At 39.6% G+C, this 20,247-nt stretch overlaps 1 protein-coding gene across 6 annotated transcripts in view; it reads right to left on the bottom strand.

Moving 5' to 3' along the window:
* Window positions 1-10,201: 10,201 nt before the first annotated feature.
* The window catches only part of RBMS1 (RNA binding motif single stranded interacting protein 1), a 139,643-nt gene continuing 129,597 nt past the window's right edge, over window positions 10,202-20,247 (bottom strand). For 4 of the 6 annotated variants that reach the window (XM_081329710.1, XM_081329708.1, XM_081329707.1 and 1 more), the window contains exons 8-14: window positions 19,609-19,658; window positions 19,430-19,523; window positions 17,090-17,140; window positions 15,366-15,476; window positions 13,736-13,816; window positions 12,189-12,273; window positions 10,202-11,227 (exon numbers count right to left, since the gene is read on the bottom strand). In XM_081329710.1, coding sequence (XP_081185836.1) covers window positions 12,196-12,273; window positions 13,736-13,816; window positions 15,366-15,476; window positions 17,090-17,140; window positions 19,430-19,523; window positions 19,609-19,658 — 465 coding nt within the window. In that variant the 3' untranslated portion in view covers window positions 10,202-11,227; window positions 12,189-12,195. Of the gene's footprint in view, window positions 11,228-12,188; window positions 12,274-13,482; window positions 13,622-13,735; window positions 13,817-15,365; window positions 15,477-17,089; window positions 17,141-19,429; window positions 19,524-19,608; window positions 19,659-20,247 lie in introns of all 6 variants that reach the window. The other 2 variants (XR_014026704.1, XR_014026705.1) reach the window with 2 other exon arrangements.

Here is a 20,247-nt window from a genome sequence, read left to right on the forward strand (position 1 = left end):
TTATATTTCAAGTAGAGGCAATGTTACTAAGATTGGGAAGTTCTTACAAGTTTATTGAATTGTGTCATCGTATAATTCAGCACCCCTTCATGGATTACTGCCTTGTCGTGGCGAAGGGGCTTGCGTAATTCAATGAAGCTATGAGCTATGCCGTGCAGGGCCACCCAAGACGGACAGATCATAGCAGAGAGTTCTGACAAAACGTGATCCACTGGAGAAGGAAATGGCAACCCACTCCAGTATCTTTGCCATGAAAACCCTATGGACAGTACCAAAAGGCAAAACGATATGACGCTGGAAGATGAGCCCCTCAGGTCGGAAGGCGTCCAATATGCTACTGAGGAAGAGCAGAGGGCTAGTACTAGTAGCGCCAGAAAGAATGAAGCGACTGGGCCAAAGCCGAAAGGACGCTCAGCTGTGGATATGTCTGGTGGTGAAAGGAAAGTCCGATGCTGTAAAGATTTTTTCTCCATAGGAACCTGGAATGTAAGATCCATGAATCAAGGCAAGCTGGACGTGGTCAAACAAGAGATGTCAAGACTGAACATCGACATCTTAGGTATCAGCGAACTAAAATGGACAGGAATGGGGGAATTTAATTCAGATGACCATCAGGTATACTACTGTGGGCAAGAATCCCTCAGAAGAAATGGAGTAGCCTTCATAGTCAATAAAAGAGTAGGAAAAGCAATACTGGGATACAATCCTCAAAATGACAGAATGATCTCAGTTCGAATCCAAGGCAAACCATTCAATATCACAGTAGTCCAAGTCTATGCCCCAACCACCGGTGCTGAAGAGGATGAAATTGACCGGTTCTATGAAGCCCTACAGCACCTTATAGAACTAACACCAAAAAATGATGTCCTTATCATCATGGGGGATTGGAATGCTAAAGTAGGAAGCCAAAAGATAACCGGAATAACAGGCAAGTTTGGCCTTGGAGTACAAAATGAAGCAGGGCACAGGCTGATAGAATTTTGTCAAGAGAATACGATGGTCATAGCAAACACTCTTTTCCAACAACCCAAGAGACGGCTCTACACATGGACATCACCAGACGGTCAACACAGAAATCAGATTGACTATATGCTCTGCAGCCAAAGATGGAGAAGCTCTATACAGTCAGTAAAAACAAGACCAGGAGCTGACTGTGGCTCAGACCATGAGCTTCTTGTTGCAAAGTTTAGGCTTAAACTGAAGAAAGTAGGGAAAAGCACCAGGCCAGTCAGGTATGAATTAAATCATATCCCCATTGAATATACAGTAGAGGTGACAAATAGATTTAAGGAATTAGATCTGATAGACAGGGTGCCTGAAGAACTATGGACAGAGGTTCGCAACATTGTACAAGAGGTAGTAACCAAAACCATCCCAAAGAAAAAGAAATGCAAGAAAGCAAAATGGCTGTCTGAGGAAGCTTTGCAAATAGCTGAGGAAAGGAGGGAAGCAAAAGGCAAGGGAGATAAAGAAAGATACGCCCAATTGAATGCAGAATTCCAAAGAATAGCTAGAAGAGATAAGAATGCCTTCTTAAATGAACAGTGCAAAGAAATAGAAGAAAACAATAGAATAGGGAGGACCAGAGATCTTTTCAAGAAAATTGGAGAGATGAAGGGAACGTTCAATGCAAAAATGGGCATGATAAAGGACCAAAATGGCAGGGACCTAACAGAGGCAGAAGAGATTAAGAAGAGGTGGCAAAATTACACAGAAGAACTATACAAGAATGAGCTTAACGTCCCAGATAATCACAATGAGGTGGTCACTGACCTCGAGCCAGACATCCTAGAATGTGAAGTGAAGTGGGCCTTAGAAAAGCTGAGCAACAACAAAGCTAGTGGAGGTGACAGTATTCCAGCTGAGCTATTCAAAATCTTAAAAGACGATGCAGTAAAAGTGCTACACTCAATTTTCCAGCAAATTTGGAAAACTCAACAGTGGCCACAGGATTGGAAAAGATCAGTTTACATTCCAATTCCAAAGAAAGGCAGTGCCAAAGAATGTTCAAACTATCGCACCATTGCACTCATTTCTCATGCTAGTAAAGTTATGCTTAAAATCCTACAAGCTAGACTCCAGCAGTATGTGGATCGAGAACTACCAGAAGTACAGGCAGGATTTCGAAGAGGCAGAGGAACTAGAGATCAAATAGCCAACATACGCTGGATCATGGAGAAAGCTAGAGAGTTCCAGAAAAACATCTACTTCTGCTTCATTGACTATGCTAAAGCCTTTGATTGTGTGGATCATAACAAACTGTGGCAAGTTCTTAAAGAGATGGGAGTACCAGAACATCTTATTTGTCTCTTGAGAAACCTATATGCGGGCCAAGAAGCAACAGTGAGAACTGGACACGGAACCACTGATTGGTTCCAAATTGGGAAAGGTGTCCGGCAAGGCTGTATACTGTCGCCTTGCCTATTTAACTTATATGCAGAGCACATCATGAGAAAGGCAGGGCTAGAGGAGTCAAAAGTTGGAATTAAGATTGCTGGAAGAAATATCAACAACCTAAGATATGCAGATGATACCACTCTAATGGCAGAAAGTGAAGAGGAACTGAAGAGTCTCTTGTTGCGAGTGAAGAAGGAGAGTGCAAAAGTTGGGTTGAAACTAAACATTAAGAAAACCAAGATCATGGCATCCGGCCCTCTCAATTCCTGGCAAATAGATGGGGAAGAAATGGAGGTAGTGACAGATTTTATTTTCCTGGGCTCCAAGATCACTGCAGATGGGGACTGTAGTCAAGAAATTAAAAGACGCTTGCTCCTCGGGAGGAAAGCCATGGCAAATCTAGACAGCACACTAAAAAGCAGAGACATCACCCTGTCAACAAAAGTGCGTATAGTCAAGGCTATGGTCTTCCCAGTTGCAATGTATGGCAGTGAAAGTTGGACCATAAGAAAGGCTGAGCGCAAAAGAATTGAGGCCTTTGAACTCTGGTGCTGGAGAAGACTCCTGCGAGTCCCTTGGACTGCAAGGCGATCAAACCGGTCAGTCCTAGAGGAGATCAACCCTGACTGCTCTTTAGAAGGCCAGATCCTGAAGCTAAAACTCAAATACTTTGGCCACCTAATGAGGAGGAAGGACTCACTGGAGAAGAGCCTAATGCTGGGAAAGATCGAGGGCAATAGAAGAAGGGGACGACAGAGAATGAGGTGGCTGGATGGAGTCACTGAAGCAGTAGGCGTGAGCTTAAATGGACTCCAGAAGATGGTAGAGGACAGGAAAGCCTGGAGGAACATTGTCCATAGGGTCGCGATGGGTCGGACACGACTTCGCAACTAACAACAACAATAATTCAGCACTTTTGTAAGACAATATTAACATATAAGCAATTTCAATGCCTCCAATAGAAGAATTTATAGGTAGCTCAGGGTTGAAATCTGGAGTCCTTGTTGTTCTCTGAGCTTGGTTGCTTGCTGGCAGACGTTTCATTACCCAAATTGATTATGATGATACCTGTTTGGGTAATGAAACGTCTGCAGGCAAACAACCAAGCTCAGAGAGCAACAAGGACTCTACAATTGCAATGTTTTTTTTTCCTAATTCTCTTAAAAGAGTATCACCTAGCAACCTTGCCTCTTTTTATGGAGGCTTGGTTAGACTGTTTACAAAAAAAGCTGTCTGCAGCTTCGATATAAGCATTATAGCTTTTATTACCCGTCTCTCTCCCCCACACCCAATTTAATGGGAAACTTTCGAGTCTCTGAGACAGACGTAAAACACAGAAATCGTGGATTGCTGCTTGTTAGTTGCCCTCTAGCGGCGAAAGGAAACAACGCTTTCCGAAACCACCCCCTTCTGAGGAGGAGGAGGAGGAGGAGGAGGAGGGGAAATTGGGGTTCGCCGTCCTTCTGTTCCCAAGAGAGAACAGCCAAGAGAGGAAATGCCTGCTCAGCCAGGAAAGTGAGGGCGCTTGGCGAAAGAGCAGCCCCGAGGGCAGAGAGGCTCCTCTGAGAAAAGCGTGACCTTTGCATCGCAAGTCTCTCCTTCAAGATACGAAGGGGCGACAGCTTCCCGCTCCGCTCGCTGGTGGAGGGCTGGTCACGTGACAGCCGTCTGGAATCAATGAGCGCCGCATTCCCTGCTGGAAAGGCGGGCGGCGGCTGGTGCTTTTTTCCCCTCAACTAATTTTCCAGGCGTTTTTAGTGCCTCTGCAAAATGGTTTCAGGCAGAGGAGAATTCCTCGGAACTGCTCATCTCCCCCATTCCCCCCCCTCTGCCCCAAACTTAAACTAAAGCGGTGTCTTGCCTTTTCCTCAAACTCCTTCAGTTTGTAAAAGACAAGTCTGTCCCCTCGAGGATGGACAGGTAGGAGGAAAATAGCCGATTCTATTTTTTCATAGCATGCAAAGGAGCACTTTTAAGTCAAAGAAGGCAAGATGGAGGATCTGTGAATATAGACCACGCATTGTGCTTGGCCTTCACTTTTCATACTGGGGACATCTACCTCCCAAATATTTTGATTCTCATATTTTGCTATTCTGAGCTTTCTAAGTCAGTGGTTCTTAAACTGACTCAACTACCCTTTTCTTGGCCTCCGATAATGCTACTCCCAGAAAGAAAAAGAAAGAAAGAAAGGAAGAAAGAAAGAAAGAAAGAAAGAAAGAAAGAAAGAAAGAAAGAAAGAAAGAAAGAAAGAAAGAAAGAAAGAAAGAAAGAAAGAAACTTGTTTTAGACCAGTGTCTGGGCAGTGGCAGCCTCAAACTGGATTCTTCATTCACAAATAAAAGAAATTGCCAGTTGTTCCAGGATATGCCCAGTTTACCTTCTTGGGAGAAATGATCCCTGTTTAAGAATCATTGTGCTAAGCCACAATGTAGTTGTTGCTGTTGACTTCATGTGTTGTGTGTATCAAGCTGTTGTTGATTAAGGTATTGTAGAGGTAGACAAATTGCAATGTAGAATATAGTATTACAGACTGATTCTGGCCACAGCTGAGTTCAATCCTGATGGGGCTCAAAGTTGACTCAGCCTCTCATCCTTCAGAGGTCAGTAAAATGAGGATCCAGATTGCTTGGGGGCAACATGCTGAGTCTGTAAACTGCTTAGAGAGGGCTGTAAAGCACTATACGTCTAAGTGCTAGTACTATCCACTGTAGAATGTATGAACTATATTCATATTTAGGATGTGCTTCTAATAATAGGTTGAGAAAATAGTACCTCAATTCAGATGCAATCAGAATAAGAGTGTGTCCTAGTGATCGTAAGGTTCCAACACCACAAAAATCTAATTCTGCCATTGATTGAGAGATTTACTACACTATGGACAAAATCTGAGCCACTTCTTAGCATTCTATGAATCAAAGGCAAACCTCTACAGCTGGACCATGGTGTCTAGGAACAATAGGAATTACAAGTCCGGTGTATCTGAAAGACCCTGACTGGAGAAATCTGTACTAGGGATGCACGGTTCCCTACAACAGAGAGCAGGATATAAATAATATATAAAATAATTATCAGAACATGGGTGGAAGGAGCCCAAGAAAAACAGCAGTTGTTGTTGTTAGTTGTGAAGTCGTGTCCGACCCATAGCGACCCTATGGACAACGTTCCTCCAGGCCTTTCTGTCCTCTACCATCTTCTGGAGTCGATTTAAGCTCACGCCTACTGCTTCAGTGACTCCATCCAGCCACCTCATTCTCTGTCGTCCCCTTCTTCTATTGCCCTCAATCTTTCCCAGCATTAGGCTCTTCTCCAGTGAGTCCCTCCTTCTCATTAGGTGGCCGAAGTATTTGAGTTTTAGCTTCAGGATCTGGCCTTCTAAAGAGCAGTCAGGGTTGATCTCCTCTAGGACTGACCGGTTTGATCGCCTTGCAGTCCAAAGGACTCGCAGGAGTCTTCTCCAGCACCATAGTTCAAAGGCTTCAATTCTTTGGCGCTCAGCCTTTCTTATGGCCCAACTTTCACTGCCATACATTGCAACTGGGAAGACCATAGCCTTGACTATACGCACTTTTGTTGACAGGGTGATGTCTCTGCTTTTTAGTGTGCTGTCTAGATTTGCCATTGCTTTCCTCCCGAGGAGCAAGCGTCTTTTAATTTCTGGGCTACAGTCCCCATCTGCAGTGATCTTGGAGCCCAGGAAAATAAAATCTGTCACTACCTCCATTTCTTCCCCATCTATTTGCCAGGAATTGAGAGGGCCAGATGCCATGATCTTGGTTTTCTTAATGTTAAGTTTGAACCCAAGTTTTGCACTCTCCTTCTTCACTCGCAACAAGAGGCTCTTTAGTTCCTCTTCACTTTCTGCCATTAGAGTGGTATCATCTGCATATCTTAGGTTGTTGATGTTTCTTCCGGCAATCTTAATTCCAACTTTTGATTCATCTAGCCCTGCAGGGCTAGATGAAAAAACAGCAGTAGGGCATAGTTAATTGGTACACTTAAACTATAAAAAGGCCACAATTTCTGTCCTACCTTACACTGAGATGCGGCAACATTCCTCTGTTGAAACTGTTACACATTTGTAATAAACTTTATCATTGTTTTCTTTTGGTCTACCAAAAATGCTTAAAGCCAGATTGATTGATTGATAACATTTATGGCTGCCCATCTTACCAAAGGGTAACTCTTGGGCAGCTTACAGTCATTAAAAAATGTATCTATACATGTATATTAAAACAAAAATTAAAATCATTTTTTTCATTTTTGGCACATTCGTCTCCATTCCCACATTTACCCATTTGGCTTGTTAACAGTGGCAGGACATAATGATGAGGGGTAGCTGTAGCTCCTATTCTTGACTCCCACTTTGGGAAAGGAGCTGGATATGAATATTTAAAAGGAGTCCCCCAATATATATAAATTTGTTTCTACACATATTATCCTTCACCCATCAATATCCAAGAATACAAAGGAAACTCTTTTGTCCCTTGTGCAAGTTTGGCCTTTCCTTTCCAACGCATGGCTCAGAGGCTCATGGAAACTAATTGGAAAATATGCCAGAGCATGCATTTGGAGCAGATGCTCGGAGTACTTTACAATCTGCCAGATTTCTGACCTGGCTATCTGCCCAGGGGAACCACGTTATGCGCACCATCATGTGCCCCAGAATCTTTGTGCAAAATCAGACAGCTCACAGAGCCAGTTTAGAAAGAAGCGCACTATTCTGCTTCTGAGAAGAAATGAGAAGTGTGACTGCAGCAGTCCAGCAAGAATAAAAGAGCTCTCTTATATTTGGCCAACATATTAAAATTAGAGTGAAAACCATCTTCCTATTCTGGCAAAGAAGAAACTTTCAGAGACTCTTCCATTTGGAATCCACAGAATCAATATTTTTATTGTAAATAATTCATCATCAGCGGGGGAACATGGCTGTTCTCAGAACTTGAAGTGTCTGCAGGGAGGAGGCAGACAAGAAGTGTCACAGCCATCAACCATTACAAATTATATAAATTTGCACCAGTCACATCAGGATGCAAATACACAATGATTTAAAATCTTTTGAATGATCTTGATGTTTGCTATGTTGGTACCTGTACTTGGTACCTGTAACTTTGTTATTATTGTTTATTTACAGGGAGTTCTTGATTTACAACCACAACTGAGCCAAAAATTTCTCTTGCTAAGCTGGACAGTTGTTAAGTGATTTTTGCCCCATTTTATGACCTTTCTTGTCAGTTAAGTGAACTGCAGTTGTTTAGTAATGCAGTTGTTAAGTGAATCTGGCTTCCCCACTGATTTTGTCAGAAGGTCGCAAAAGGGGATCACATGACCCTGGGACACTGCGACTATCATAAATATGAGTCAGTTGCCAAGCATTTGAATTTTGATCACATGACCATGGGAATGCTGCAACAGTGGTGTGAAAAATGGTCATAATTTTTTCAGTGCCATTGTGATTCTGGTCACTAAATGAATGTCGAAGATTACCTGTATATCCCACCTTTATTATTTTTATAAATTACTCAAGGCAGCAAACATGTAACACACTTTCCTCCTCCTATATTCTCAAGAGCAGCCCTGTAAAGTAGGTTGGTCTGAGAAAGATTGACTGGCCCAAAGTTGGTCAGACAACTTTCATGGCTAAAGTGCGATTAGAACTCACAATCTACTCATTTCTAGTCTGGAGCCTTAACCACTAGACCGGACTAGCTCCAATGTTTGGTGCTGGGGTAGGAACTGTCACAGAATAACATTCAATTGCAAGGAGCTCTTTCAAAATTACTGGGAAAAAGCAAGCAAACATGTTAAGTATGGTGTACTTGTTCAGGAGTTGGAAAGGAGGGATGAAGGAGATCCATTTTTAAGTCCATCCATGAAAGCTTTCTAGATGTTTTGAGGCAAGCTGTTGTATTTTGGTTTTGATTTTCTGTAAGATAGAGAGCTTTGAACATTGACTTTAGTTTTCAGAGGAAAATATTTTGATAATGTAAATATTATTGTCAGTAAAGCATACTCAAATAATGAGCAATATATTGTTATAACTTTGTGAATGTTGTAAAGATCACATGAGCTAAATACTGTATTAGTTTTTTTTTAAAAAAGCATGAAAAACTCTGGTTTTGTTTTGATGTTTTTTATTCAAAAGTTTTCAAAAGAAATAAAACAGAAAAAAGCTAACAATCTAATCAAATTTACAGTTCAAAAATGTCTTTTGGCATTTAACAACAAGTCCTAGGAAACAAAATGACAGAGTTATCTTGAACCGGACAAATAAGTTACCACTGGCAAGTTTGTGGCACTAGTAAAACAAAAATAAAAAATTAACTCTCTTGATCATATAGATATCTCTATGAAAATCTTTTTTTTCAATCTGTACAAAAGGTCTTTCTTCATAAATTATTTTTTTTATAATTTAATGGCTGTCTACTATGTGATGTTTAAGTAATCGATTATTTTTTTTTATGTACAGAGGATACATTTTGCAAATCTTACGCAGATAATGAGTATGGCACTTAGTTCAGCCTTTCCAGCAGCATCTATTCCTTCCTCTAACCCAGTATTTCTCAAACTTGGCAACTTTAAGGTGTGTGGACTTCAACTCCCAGAATCCCACATCCAGTTATGACTGGGGAATTCGGAGAGTTGAAGTCCACACATCTTAAATTTGCCAAGTTTGAGAAACACTGTTTTAACTCAATGTTTTCTGGAAACATGCCACCTCCAAGGAACAAGATGCAAGGAAGCTGAACTCTGACAAAGCAGTCAATTCAAGGGAGCATAGAACCAATAATACCACAACTTTTTTTTCTTTAAAAAAATAAAAAAATAGAAAACAAAAACAGAACATATTTCTTATGTCTATGTAATTTATTAGAATCTACACTTCTCAGAGCAGCATTGACTTTTGAAACTATGAAATGTCACTGACATCTGTACTTGAATACTCACATAAAATTTAAAAACTAAAAAGGAAAACAAAAAGTGAAAAGAAAGAATTGCTTAGGCCTAGCTCCTGAGCTAGGGTGATTTGGTCTGTGGTAACAGGGAGGGCCAGCAACCTGTCCCATTAGTAAAAGAAATAAGCCTTGAGGTAGATAACTGATCATACACAGTTGACCAGACAAGTACACAGTTTTGGAAGACAACTTAATTTACACATGCGATCATAATAAAAACGAGCTTTTAAGAGCAGTGAGTTTTATCTAATACATTAAAAAGTACAAATAACAGTGTATTTGTGAAATCAGGAATTTCATAGTTTCAAAATTATTTTTTCTTCCTTCTTTTCTTTACACTGAACACTTGTAGTGATGATATAAAGCGTGGCACTGCTTGGATCCAAGTCTTCCTTCATGCTTTTTGTTTGTTTGTTTGTGTCCATACATCAATTAAAAATTATAAAACCTAAATGCAAATGTACAAAAAAAGGCACATTCTTCTAACCGCAAACTGGTCCGGCAAAAAGAAAAAAATAAAAATAAAAAATAAAAGAGTACAGAAGACATAACTGCTGAGACAATTCAGAATTATTGGTTACTGGCTCTTTTGTTCTTTGGTAAAGTTACCTTTAAAAAGTGCCAAGTCTTTATTTACCTAATATAGAGAGCGAGTACCCAATCTCATTCCTTTTCTACTTAAATCTCAGCTTATATTTTGAAAAAAGTCTTTTAGCTTTTGCCTTCGCTGTAAAAGCAAATGCTTCTATTTGCTAGGTCTCAGTACAGCATTGTTCTTAAGCATTATCATTACAAGAAAGGACAGAAACATTCGGCATGATTCCCTACCCCCCACCCCAAACTCCCCCACCCTACAACTAAAACATAATTAGCTTCTGGAAAAAAAGGCAAAAAGTTTTTTTGTTTTTTTTACATTGCATCATACAGCAGAGTTCCTAACTAGCAGAGGAAAACTAATTGGCATAAGGCCTTACAAACGATTTATTCTATTAAAATTTCCCCAGTCAGAAAAATGTGTTTCACACAAAACATTTCCCTATTCCCCAATCTTGCATTTCACAACCTTACATTATTATGTGAGGAAAAAATCATTAAAAACACTTACTACACATTTTTAAAAAGCCAGATTTTTCAGCAATTTTTATCGACTACCTCTTAAAAGCCCTATCCTGCTGTTTTACAAGGCATAATAGACCAGCTTTGGTCAAAAGCATTCTACACCATTAGTTTGGACTACGTACTGAAACAGCTACAGCATTAAAAGAGTTAAGGCAAATTGGAATTGATAGAAAAAAGATGAGACACTTCAGACTACTTTTAAAGGGAAAAAAACAACAACAGAAAGCTATGAAAACAGACCCTACAATTGCAACACTGCACTAGAGCGAGACTCACACAGCAAGCACAGAACATCAGCATGGATGTTTTACTAATTTAAACTTCAAAAAAAAAATTATACATTTTTTAAAAAGTTAAAACAAAATGAAAATAAACCAAGACACGGATTCTGTCATGCACATGGATGTGTCTCCATTTTGAGCTGTGCGTGACCGGAATTATTTTTAAGATTTTTTTTCTTTTTTCTTTTTTTTGCGTGATTTAACACTTGATAAAAAATTTCTTACTAAAATAAACCTGTTTGGGGGGGAGGGGGAGGGAACAGCTACTAGAATGAATTTTAAGATCTTTTTTTTTCTTTTTCTTTATGCACCTTATAGAACTTATAGCAAAAATAGTTTCAGTTGATTTCATTATAAATAACGTTTTCAAGAACCTGTGCAAAACTGTCAATAATTTCTAAAGCACAATTGATCAGTAAAATCCATGATTGTTTCAGCCTTTGCATCCTTCTCTAGGCAAGGTCACCACCAACGAATCTGGAAAAAAAAAGTAAAAATACATTTCATTCCCAAATACCTCATTCCTAATATCAACCTTTTGTACGAATTTGCTGAGGTTATAAACATAAAAGGAGAAAGTAATCTATGCGGAGCTTAGTTGACACGGTGCCTAAAGGTATGAATGCACTATTGTTTATTTGAAGGGAGTAATATCAGTTTAAACAAGGGCTGGTTACTGGTTTACAAAGTGCACCTGTGAAGTGACATGAAATGCCAAAAAGGGACATGATGCTTCGGGGGTGATTTCCCTGGCTTATTTTCCATTTCTTTTTGAGCTATTTCCAGGCTTTCATAACACATTTCACACAGACAAGAAATGGCTAAAAAAGAATTCCCAAATTGGTGAAACAAGCCATAGTTTATTACATGATGTCTGTATGCACGTAATCTACATTTGATGTTAAAATTTTTAAGTAGATATGAGAACTAATAACAATATTTCATATTATTATATCGACAGAACAGAAGCACTGAGCTTCTTTTTCCCAAATATGTATACAAATAGTTATCCTACTTTCAGGTGGAGGGTAAGACATCTTGCAAAATTAAAGCATAATACTTAGCATAATACTTAGATGTATTTTCCTAAAATGTTAATTGGAAGGCAAGTTAAAAATCCAAGGAAATTCTCAAATTCAAATATCAAGATATGGCCATATAAGAATGGGTCCCTATTACAGATATTCTAGAGGTTGGTATTCTAAGCAACTTAAGGAAAATTTGCTATAACAAATGTATTTTTCTAAAATCAACAGAAGGACACTTCCTTGACAGGTTCATGGTTGTTATTTTATTGTAGGAACTGAGAAAACATTCAGGGTACCAAATTCACCATTATTTCACACTGGCTTCATAAAATTAGCAGTCTGTATTTCTTTCTGTTTTGGGATGAGAAAATATTTTGTACATGTCTGAAGAAATACGATAACAATTTTACCTCACAATTACTTGTTTTGTTGATAAGTGTATGGAGAATGATCACTGGATGTTTCTACTGTAACTTGCTGCTGACCACTGGCCTCCTGTTAAAAAAAATCACCAGCTATAGTATGAAAGGTGTTCTAATTATTTCTTCAAATTGAGCTATGGAGCAAATTTTATAAGAAAATATATCTAGACAGTTTCTAAAAACATCAGATACAGGTAGTCTTCGACTTCCAGCAGTTCATTTAATGACCCTTCAAAGTTACAATGGCACTGAAAAGTGACTTATGACTGTTTTTTCACACTTACGACCATTGCAGCATGCCCCCCCCCCATGGTCATATGATCAAAATTCAGACACTTGGCAAATGACTCATATTTATAACGGTTGCAGTGTCCCAGGATGATGTAATCACCTTTTGGGACTTTCTGACAAGCAAAATCAATGAGCAAGCCAGATTCAGTTAACAACCGTGTTACTAATTTAACAATTGCAGAAATTCACTTAACAACTGTAGCAAGAAGGGTCATAAAATGGGGCAAAACTCACTTAACAAATGTCTCACATAGCAACAGAAATTTTGGGCTCAATTGTGGTTGTAAGTCGAGGATTACCTATAGTATTACCATGTTTCCCCAAAAGTAAGTCCTAGATTGACTTTTGGGGGTGTGTGCATAATATAAGCCCTGCCCCCAAAATAAGCCCTAGTTTTGGGGCAAAGCGCTCACCTAAAAAAATCAAGCTAGGGCAGGGAAGGGGGGGGGGTTGGAGCTTACTAATGCAGCCAAGCCTCCCATGGATCGACACTTGCCTCGCTGGAAGGAGCAGCTTCCTTCTGCAGCTGAGAATGGAGCTCGGCCTGCATTTCGCAGTCAGAGGCCTTTCCAGAAGGCCTGTGCAGCCTAGAACCAAGCTATCCATAGCTCAGTTCTGGGCTGCACAGGCCTTCCGGAAAGGCCTCTGACTGTGAAATGCAGGCCGAGCTCCATTCTCAGCTGCAGAAGCAAGTTGCTCCTTCGGTTACAGAAGAAGTGAGCCGGCTGGGCAGGGCTGTTGGTGCCACCGCTGCAAGGTAAGTGGAAAAGACAAACCCTTTCCCCTGAAAATAAGACCTGCTACTTCTTTTGGAAGTAACCCCCCCCCCCAAAATAAGACCGGGTCTTATTTTCAGGGCAATATGGTATGTGTTACGGTCGCCACTTTTCTTAAGACAAATTCTTTATTGGTTCTCTACAAAGATTGTGCATGAAAGCACATCAACCACCACTACCACCACACACACACACACACACACACACACACTTGCCATAGTTGCTTTTATCCCACTCTATTAATCAAATTCTTAAGAAGGTACATGTAGAATTTTCATTGTATTTGTTTGTCAAATTTAGACACCACTCATCTCACTCACAGAGTAACTTCGGGCGATGTAGAAACATAGAAGCCTAAAAACCATTTAAAAACATGATGCATCATTAAGAGTAGCAAACCCTGCCCCCCGCCGCCCAAGAGTTCACAGCAATAATGCAATACATTTTGACTAGTAAAGATTTTCTCACCTCAACTGGAACAGCTGCAGTGGGAACGTGTGTATACTGGGGGATATAAGCTCCTTGCATAGCTGTTGTGGCAGGCATGTACTACAAAAGAGGCAGATAATATATTCAGCTCAATAGAGCACATACAAGCATGTTACCATCTTAAACATAAGCACATTCAAGCATGTTACCATCTGACATATAAGACCCAATAAATATGTGTACCATGACTTGCTTGGAAGAGTTCTCTTCTGTTTTTGTTTAGCCATGATTCATAATCACAGTTGAAATGGCAAACCCTGATTAACGTAGGCTTAAATTTAGCAATTCCAAGCAAAACACAGTGTATTTGAAAGCAGATACAGCTTTCATCCAACCGTGTGATGGAGGATGGAGTAATGTAGAAACTAAAACTTGTTATAACTTGTTTAGATAAACTATGATGAATTGAGCCAGTGAAGGTATTTATTTATTCATTAAGAAAATTTATATGGCCACCCAATTCATTCACAATGATTTATAGGCAGCTTACAGACCCATGGTGGCGCACTGGTTAGAATGCAGTATTGCAGGCTAATTCTGCTGACTGCTGATTGCCAGCAGTTTGGCAGTTCAATTCTCACCAGCTCAAGGTTGACTCAGTCTTCCATCGTTGTGATGTCAGTAAAATGAGGACCCACATTGTTGGGGGGCAATATGCTGACTCTGTAAACCGCTCAGAGAGGGCTGTAAAGCACTGTGAAGCGGTATATAAGTCTAAGAACTATTACTATTACAGAAAGAATGCGTGTTCTCAGATTATTAACAAATACAGGTAGTCCTCGACTTACAACATCGTGTTTAGTAACCGTTCAAAGTTACAACAGCACTAGAATTGTGATTTATGACCGGTTTTTATAGTTATGACCTTTGCAGCAGCCCCATGACTGTGGTCAAAATTCAGACGTTTGGCAACTGGTTCATATTTATGACCTTTGCTGTATCCCAGGGTCATGTGATCATCTTTTGTGCCCTTCTGACAAGCAAAGTCAATGGGGAGGCCACATCACTAACCCTATTACTAACTTATCCACTGCAATGATTCACTTAACAGCTGTGGCAAGAAAAGTCGTAAAATGGGGCAAAACCCATTTGACAAATGTCTCACTTAATAACAGAAATTTTGGGCTCAATTGTTGTCATAAGTTGAGGACTACCTGTAAAAGCGTGTTTTTACGTGTTTTGCTTTAATATCTTGGAGAAATAAATCAAGTGTTTCCAAAATCATTTTAACCAAATCACTGGCGACTGTGTCTATTTTTTCTCTGTAAGACATTTCATCTAGCAATGCCAGTTCTTGTTGGCAGATAAGAGATGAATGGCTCATAGTAGAGTCAAGAACTCATTCACAATGTATGCTGATAGCACTGCTATCAAGCTGTAAGATCAAGTATTTTTGAGAAATACAGGGAAGAAAAGCAGCTACATTCACCCTTCAAATCTGCCCATGTTCATGTTCCTCTCTCGAAAAAATTACGAAGGTAAACTTTAGGAATTTTATGAATGGACAGGGTTTCTAGTGGATGCACTCGTACTAGGTAGTGAAAATTCCACAGAACAGATAATAACTTTTACAGTGGTTACTAATGGAACTTATTGGAAGGCTACGTACTGTTCCAGTGCTGCCCAACGAAAGGTGGCCCATCTGTTGGGTCAAGGGACTTATCATTGACGCTGGCTGCAAAGACATGGTGTGCTCCATGGAAGGAGTTAATACAGCACCCTACCAGAATGAAAGAGACAGGTTTCAAACATTTCCTAACGTGGATTTTTCTTTCTTTCCTAGCCAAGTAAGACGTTTTTATAGAAAACAAAAGGTTTGGGGTCAAGACTTCTTCAGTACGATCCATTCTGACCTCGGCCAGTCATTCTCTCTCAGCCCAACTCACCTCACGGGGGTTGTCATTGTGGGGCAAATAGGGGAAGGAAGATGTATTGGATATGTCCGTTGCCTTGAATTATTTGCGTAAATGATAAAAGCAGGATACAAACAAGCAAACAAACAAGTTTAAGATCTTTATTAAAACAGCACACTTGGTTTTTGAAATGAATGGTTGAGGAAAACATATGCTGGAAGATGAACATTATGAAATTCATATAATTATGAAATTATTGTTCATTGCAAGATTATCACAATTTAAGGCACAAGTAAGTATGTGGGATTCTACTGAGTGCTATATAAGCGGGAATCTTCCATTTCCTCAGCCATAGGAAAAGGTCACCTTCATGGCATTTCCTGAGTGTTTTCTAACACTTATAAAGGACCATTTTTTCCAGACAAAACATAGCATACATGGATCTTGTTACTGCAATAGGAATTCTTTTTTTTTTTGCACAAACTCCAGTTCTCCCCCCTACTTAAAACAAAAAACAAAATGGATGTTATGGTCACTGGCTCCATTCACTTTTGTAGCTCTCTAGGACAAAAATGTTCTGGGAAACCTTTGGCTATCCAGCATAGAATTGGAAGGGATCATCTAAGCCAATAAATCTAACTCTTTGCAGCATGCAGGAAACAAGATGCTGGATTAAACGGAACATTAGACTAATCCGGTATGGCTATTTTATTCTATAAGTAAGAATATTTCTGGTAAAGTTATTTTAGCAGGGCAGTTAGTGAAGTAATGGGCTCCATGTATGGCTGTACAGTTATCATCCATGTATGGCTGTACAGTTATCATCCAGCCCCAAATATAGACTGCAAGTTTCTCTAAACTAAATTCAATGGGAGAAGTGAGCACAATGTATTTCCTAAGTGAACTCCTAAGCTTCAGAAGTGATAGATCTAGGATTTCCTGTCAGGAACTCTGTATCTAAAGATATGAGCACACATGCATACATACATACCTGTTTGGGTATGTATGTATTTATAGCTATCCCCAAATTAATGCCTTTCAGGTTTATGATACCCCATGACAAACCACCCTAGTATCTTCCAGGAGGTATATAGGACTCATAGGTTTTCATCCCAATTTTACAACTTTCCATCTTTGCTTCCCATTACAGCTGTTTCAGCAGAGGTGGACAGAATTGATCTATCAGTCACTTAGTCTTTTAGATTAGGGGGCTTAAGGATAAGATGAAATTATTTTTTTTAAATCAATAGTGATGGATTGTATATAATGTTATATTAGTTCAATGCCTGACTCCCAGCAACTCTTGGTGGTTGTTTAGTGTATACAGTAGGTTGTGCCTGCTATAGAATATAGCTATATGGGTTTATATAGTCCGTCTCTGACTGTATAAACCCATAAAAAATGGGAATGAAATCATTTCCTCCCCATTCCCATTCCAAGAGCAATCAGAGCAACATTAAGAGAAACAGTGCATGCTTACAGGATGCTGCATTATATATGGTTGAGGCTGCATCCAGGAGGGACTCTGCACCTGGAAAATAAAACAAAATCCATTTAAACAAATTTCTATTAATGATAAATAACTTATAGAATGTTCAGTGTATCTTCAACCAGCCTCCAATAATGTTAAGTTTATAAATATTGTTGGATGACAGCTATCATCCTAAGTTTGCACTGGACTTGACCATCCTCTGAAGACTCAAGGTTGGGAAGTGGGCTTAAGTTGACTTCTCTGTTGGCTGCAAGAAGTGACAATTCCAGTGCCAATACAGGACAACCTGGTAGACTGTGTTAATTCACATTATCCTTCACTTAGAAGACACCATTATCCTCTCTACCCAACATGTATTAGTACAGTGCCTTCAAATGCTACAAGCAGATGATAAATGATTTAAGATGTAAATAATTCCTCCCTTTTTTAAATAGAAGTAGAAAGCTGAATAGCAGCAATCCCGATCTGACACTGCAAGACTACAGGATGTGATCTCCTCAGCAGGGTTTTCACAGACACCAAGCCGAGGGAGGGGTCTGACTAAGCGGTAACATCTGTTTCCTTTTTCTCAGACCAACTGGGATTTACAGTAGAGGAGGTTGTTTGTTGAGCTTTAGCGTTCTCCAACTCTGACTGCACTTAACACTAGAAGTTCATTGTAAATATGACTGAAGAGATATTTTGCTTCTATTTGGGACGAATACTCTGGATGAAAGGAATAGTTAATAGAGCTTAATCAGACAAAGATAGAACTGGAGGAAAGTATACCTTGGCTCTGATAAGGATCATCCGGACATTTTAAGAAAAAAAAAATATCTTGAGACATTTCTACCTAAAATAAACGTGCTGCCTATGAATGTCTTAAACCTGTAATAACTGCTAGGTGTTGATACCTTCGCTTTCTTTTTCAAACAGTGAACTATAAAACGGCACACTGAAAGATTCAGAAGGGCAAGTTCCACAGGTTCATATCCTGTTTGGATAAGCATGGGTACAAATTACGCTGGCCTTTATTTATTTATTTATTTATTTATTTATTATTTATTTATTTGATTTGTATACCGCCCTTCTCCCTAAGGACTCAGGGCGGTGAACAGTGACATAAATAACAGAATGCACAAATACAGATATTGAAAACAAATTAAACCCTAATTTATGAACAAGTTGCCCATACACAGAGTAGGCTGTAAAGAGAAGCAACCACGCAAGCCCCTCTTTATTCTCTGTATACACGCCTAACTAGCATCGAGTATAGTTTTTGAAACAGAGAAAACCAGAGCCATTTATCTACATCACTTGCTCAAAAGCTCCATCTGGAGGAGAACTCAGAAGTAGCAGCCAGTGAAGTCTGCAAAAGCTATTTATGAAACCCCTTCAGTAGAATGTGGGATTGATTTCTCGGGGCCTTCCTGTCTGGCAGAGCCTTCCTCCCAAGCATACCTGGGCATTTGCCAATCCCTACCCTGAGCAGAGCCACGGGACCGGGCAGGGATCCCACATTGGCTGAATACAGTTCCTTTGCCCTCAACCAAGCCAATTTCACTCCCTGAAAGCAAGAGGAAAAGGCAGCAATTCTCAGTAATGCTGTTTTTGTTTTCCTCTTTCCTTCCCCTCTTCTAAGCCATTGAAGCTAGCAAGGTCTCTGGAGGCTAATCTTACACAGCCTTCCCAAGAGAGATGTGGGGTTAAAGACAGTGTGAGATTGCTCACTTTCTTCTTCAGTCTTGGAAGAAGGTTCATTGGGTTTATCTCCAAATGTTTTGTGAGATCCTGCACTAAATAGGAAGTAAACAGGAAATCTACTTGAAATCTTACAAAATAATCTATAAACACTCCAGGGATCCTTCCTGTAACATATACTAACATACAATTTTAGGGAGACTCTTTACTCTTCTAGTGATACAGGCCTGTTCTTTTTCAGCAAATCTGATAAGCAATCTGAGGTTTTCATAATTCCCTCAAACTTAATACATTATCTCTAATTTCAGCAATACATTTAAGCAACAGAAGCTTTTATGTCCCCCTGCTGTAGTTATCAATTCCTAGAACAGGAAACCAAGGAGTGGTTTACTCAGAAATTTGTGTGGAATAGTTCTGCACTATCTTTGGTGCTGTACACAGCTTTTCTTAACCTGTTTGCCTTCCAAATGGATAATCCTTAATTTCTGGAGCTCTTATCAATGGGCTTTGAGGGAATCTGAGAGCTGAGGGCTCCTCATCTAGATATGTCCAGATTTGGTAAGGCTTTTCAATATGTATAATACAAATGAGCCACTTGCAAAGGAAACATAATTCTACTGTTAATTCTGTTAACCTTGAAATACACACCTGGTATGTAGAAACTGGAGAAGCTATATATGGCGTGATAGATGTTTGAGTGATCATTCTGTTTGTTGCAATACTGTATGGTGAGGGGTAAAATCTAGAAAATACACACATCTTCATTATTAACTTTTTAAAAGATACAGGAAAATCAAATGCATTTATTAAGTGCTTTATTTACATACCCATTTTGTAAAGCAGCGGTAGTTGGATCGTAAGTGAGTGTCATCCCAGCCTTTCGGAAAAGGAGCAATTAATCATCAATAAACAGTGGTTACTAACCCAATCGAAACATTACACTAGCCCATCTGTTTGAATTAATTAAAAAATGATACAATGACAGCAAAGCACAGTATTTCATGAAATAATTTTTAGCGTAACTGATATACAAAGTGAGGTATTTTAGGAGTTCCAATACTTATTCAATGAAATACAGAGCCCCAATCAAAATATATTTTCACGTTTATTCAGCTTTGGCACTCAGCTGCCTATCTCCCAATGGGAATGTTTGCAATGCACCCTTCCCTGCCCCTGACTTTCCCCAAGCATGCTTTTAAAGCCCATACAAATCTCAGCTACTATATATCTTGTTATTTACCGAACTTTTCAGGATATGCTGACTCATGATAGAAATGTGCTCATATAACCACGTGCCAGAATGTAGCTGAGCTGTTAAACCACACAATGTGCACTGCACATGTGGCTAGGAAAGAGAGGGTATTTTCAAGAATAGCAATAATTGGAGCTCCTTCCCTTGAGAGGCACCAACTCACTAAACTACTAAGAGCCATCAAACGTTTGATGAAACTTTGGAAGTGTGTGTC

The sequence above is a fragment of the Vipera berus genome (genome assembly GCF_964194415.1).
Source record: "Vipera berus genome assembly, chromosome: 1".
Classification (NCBI taxonomy): domain Eukaryota; kingdom Metazoa; phylum Chordata; class Lepidosauria; order Squamata; family Viperidae; genus Vipera; species Vipera berus.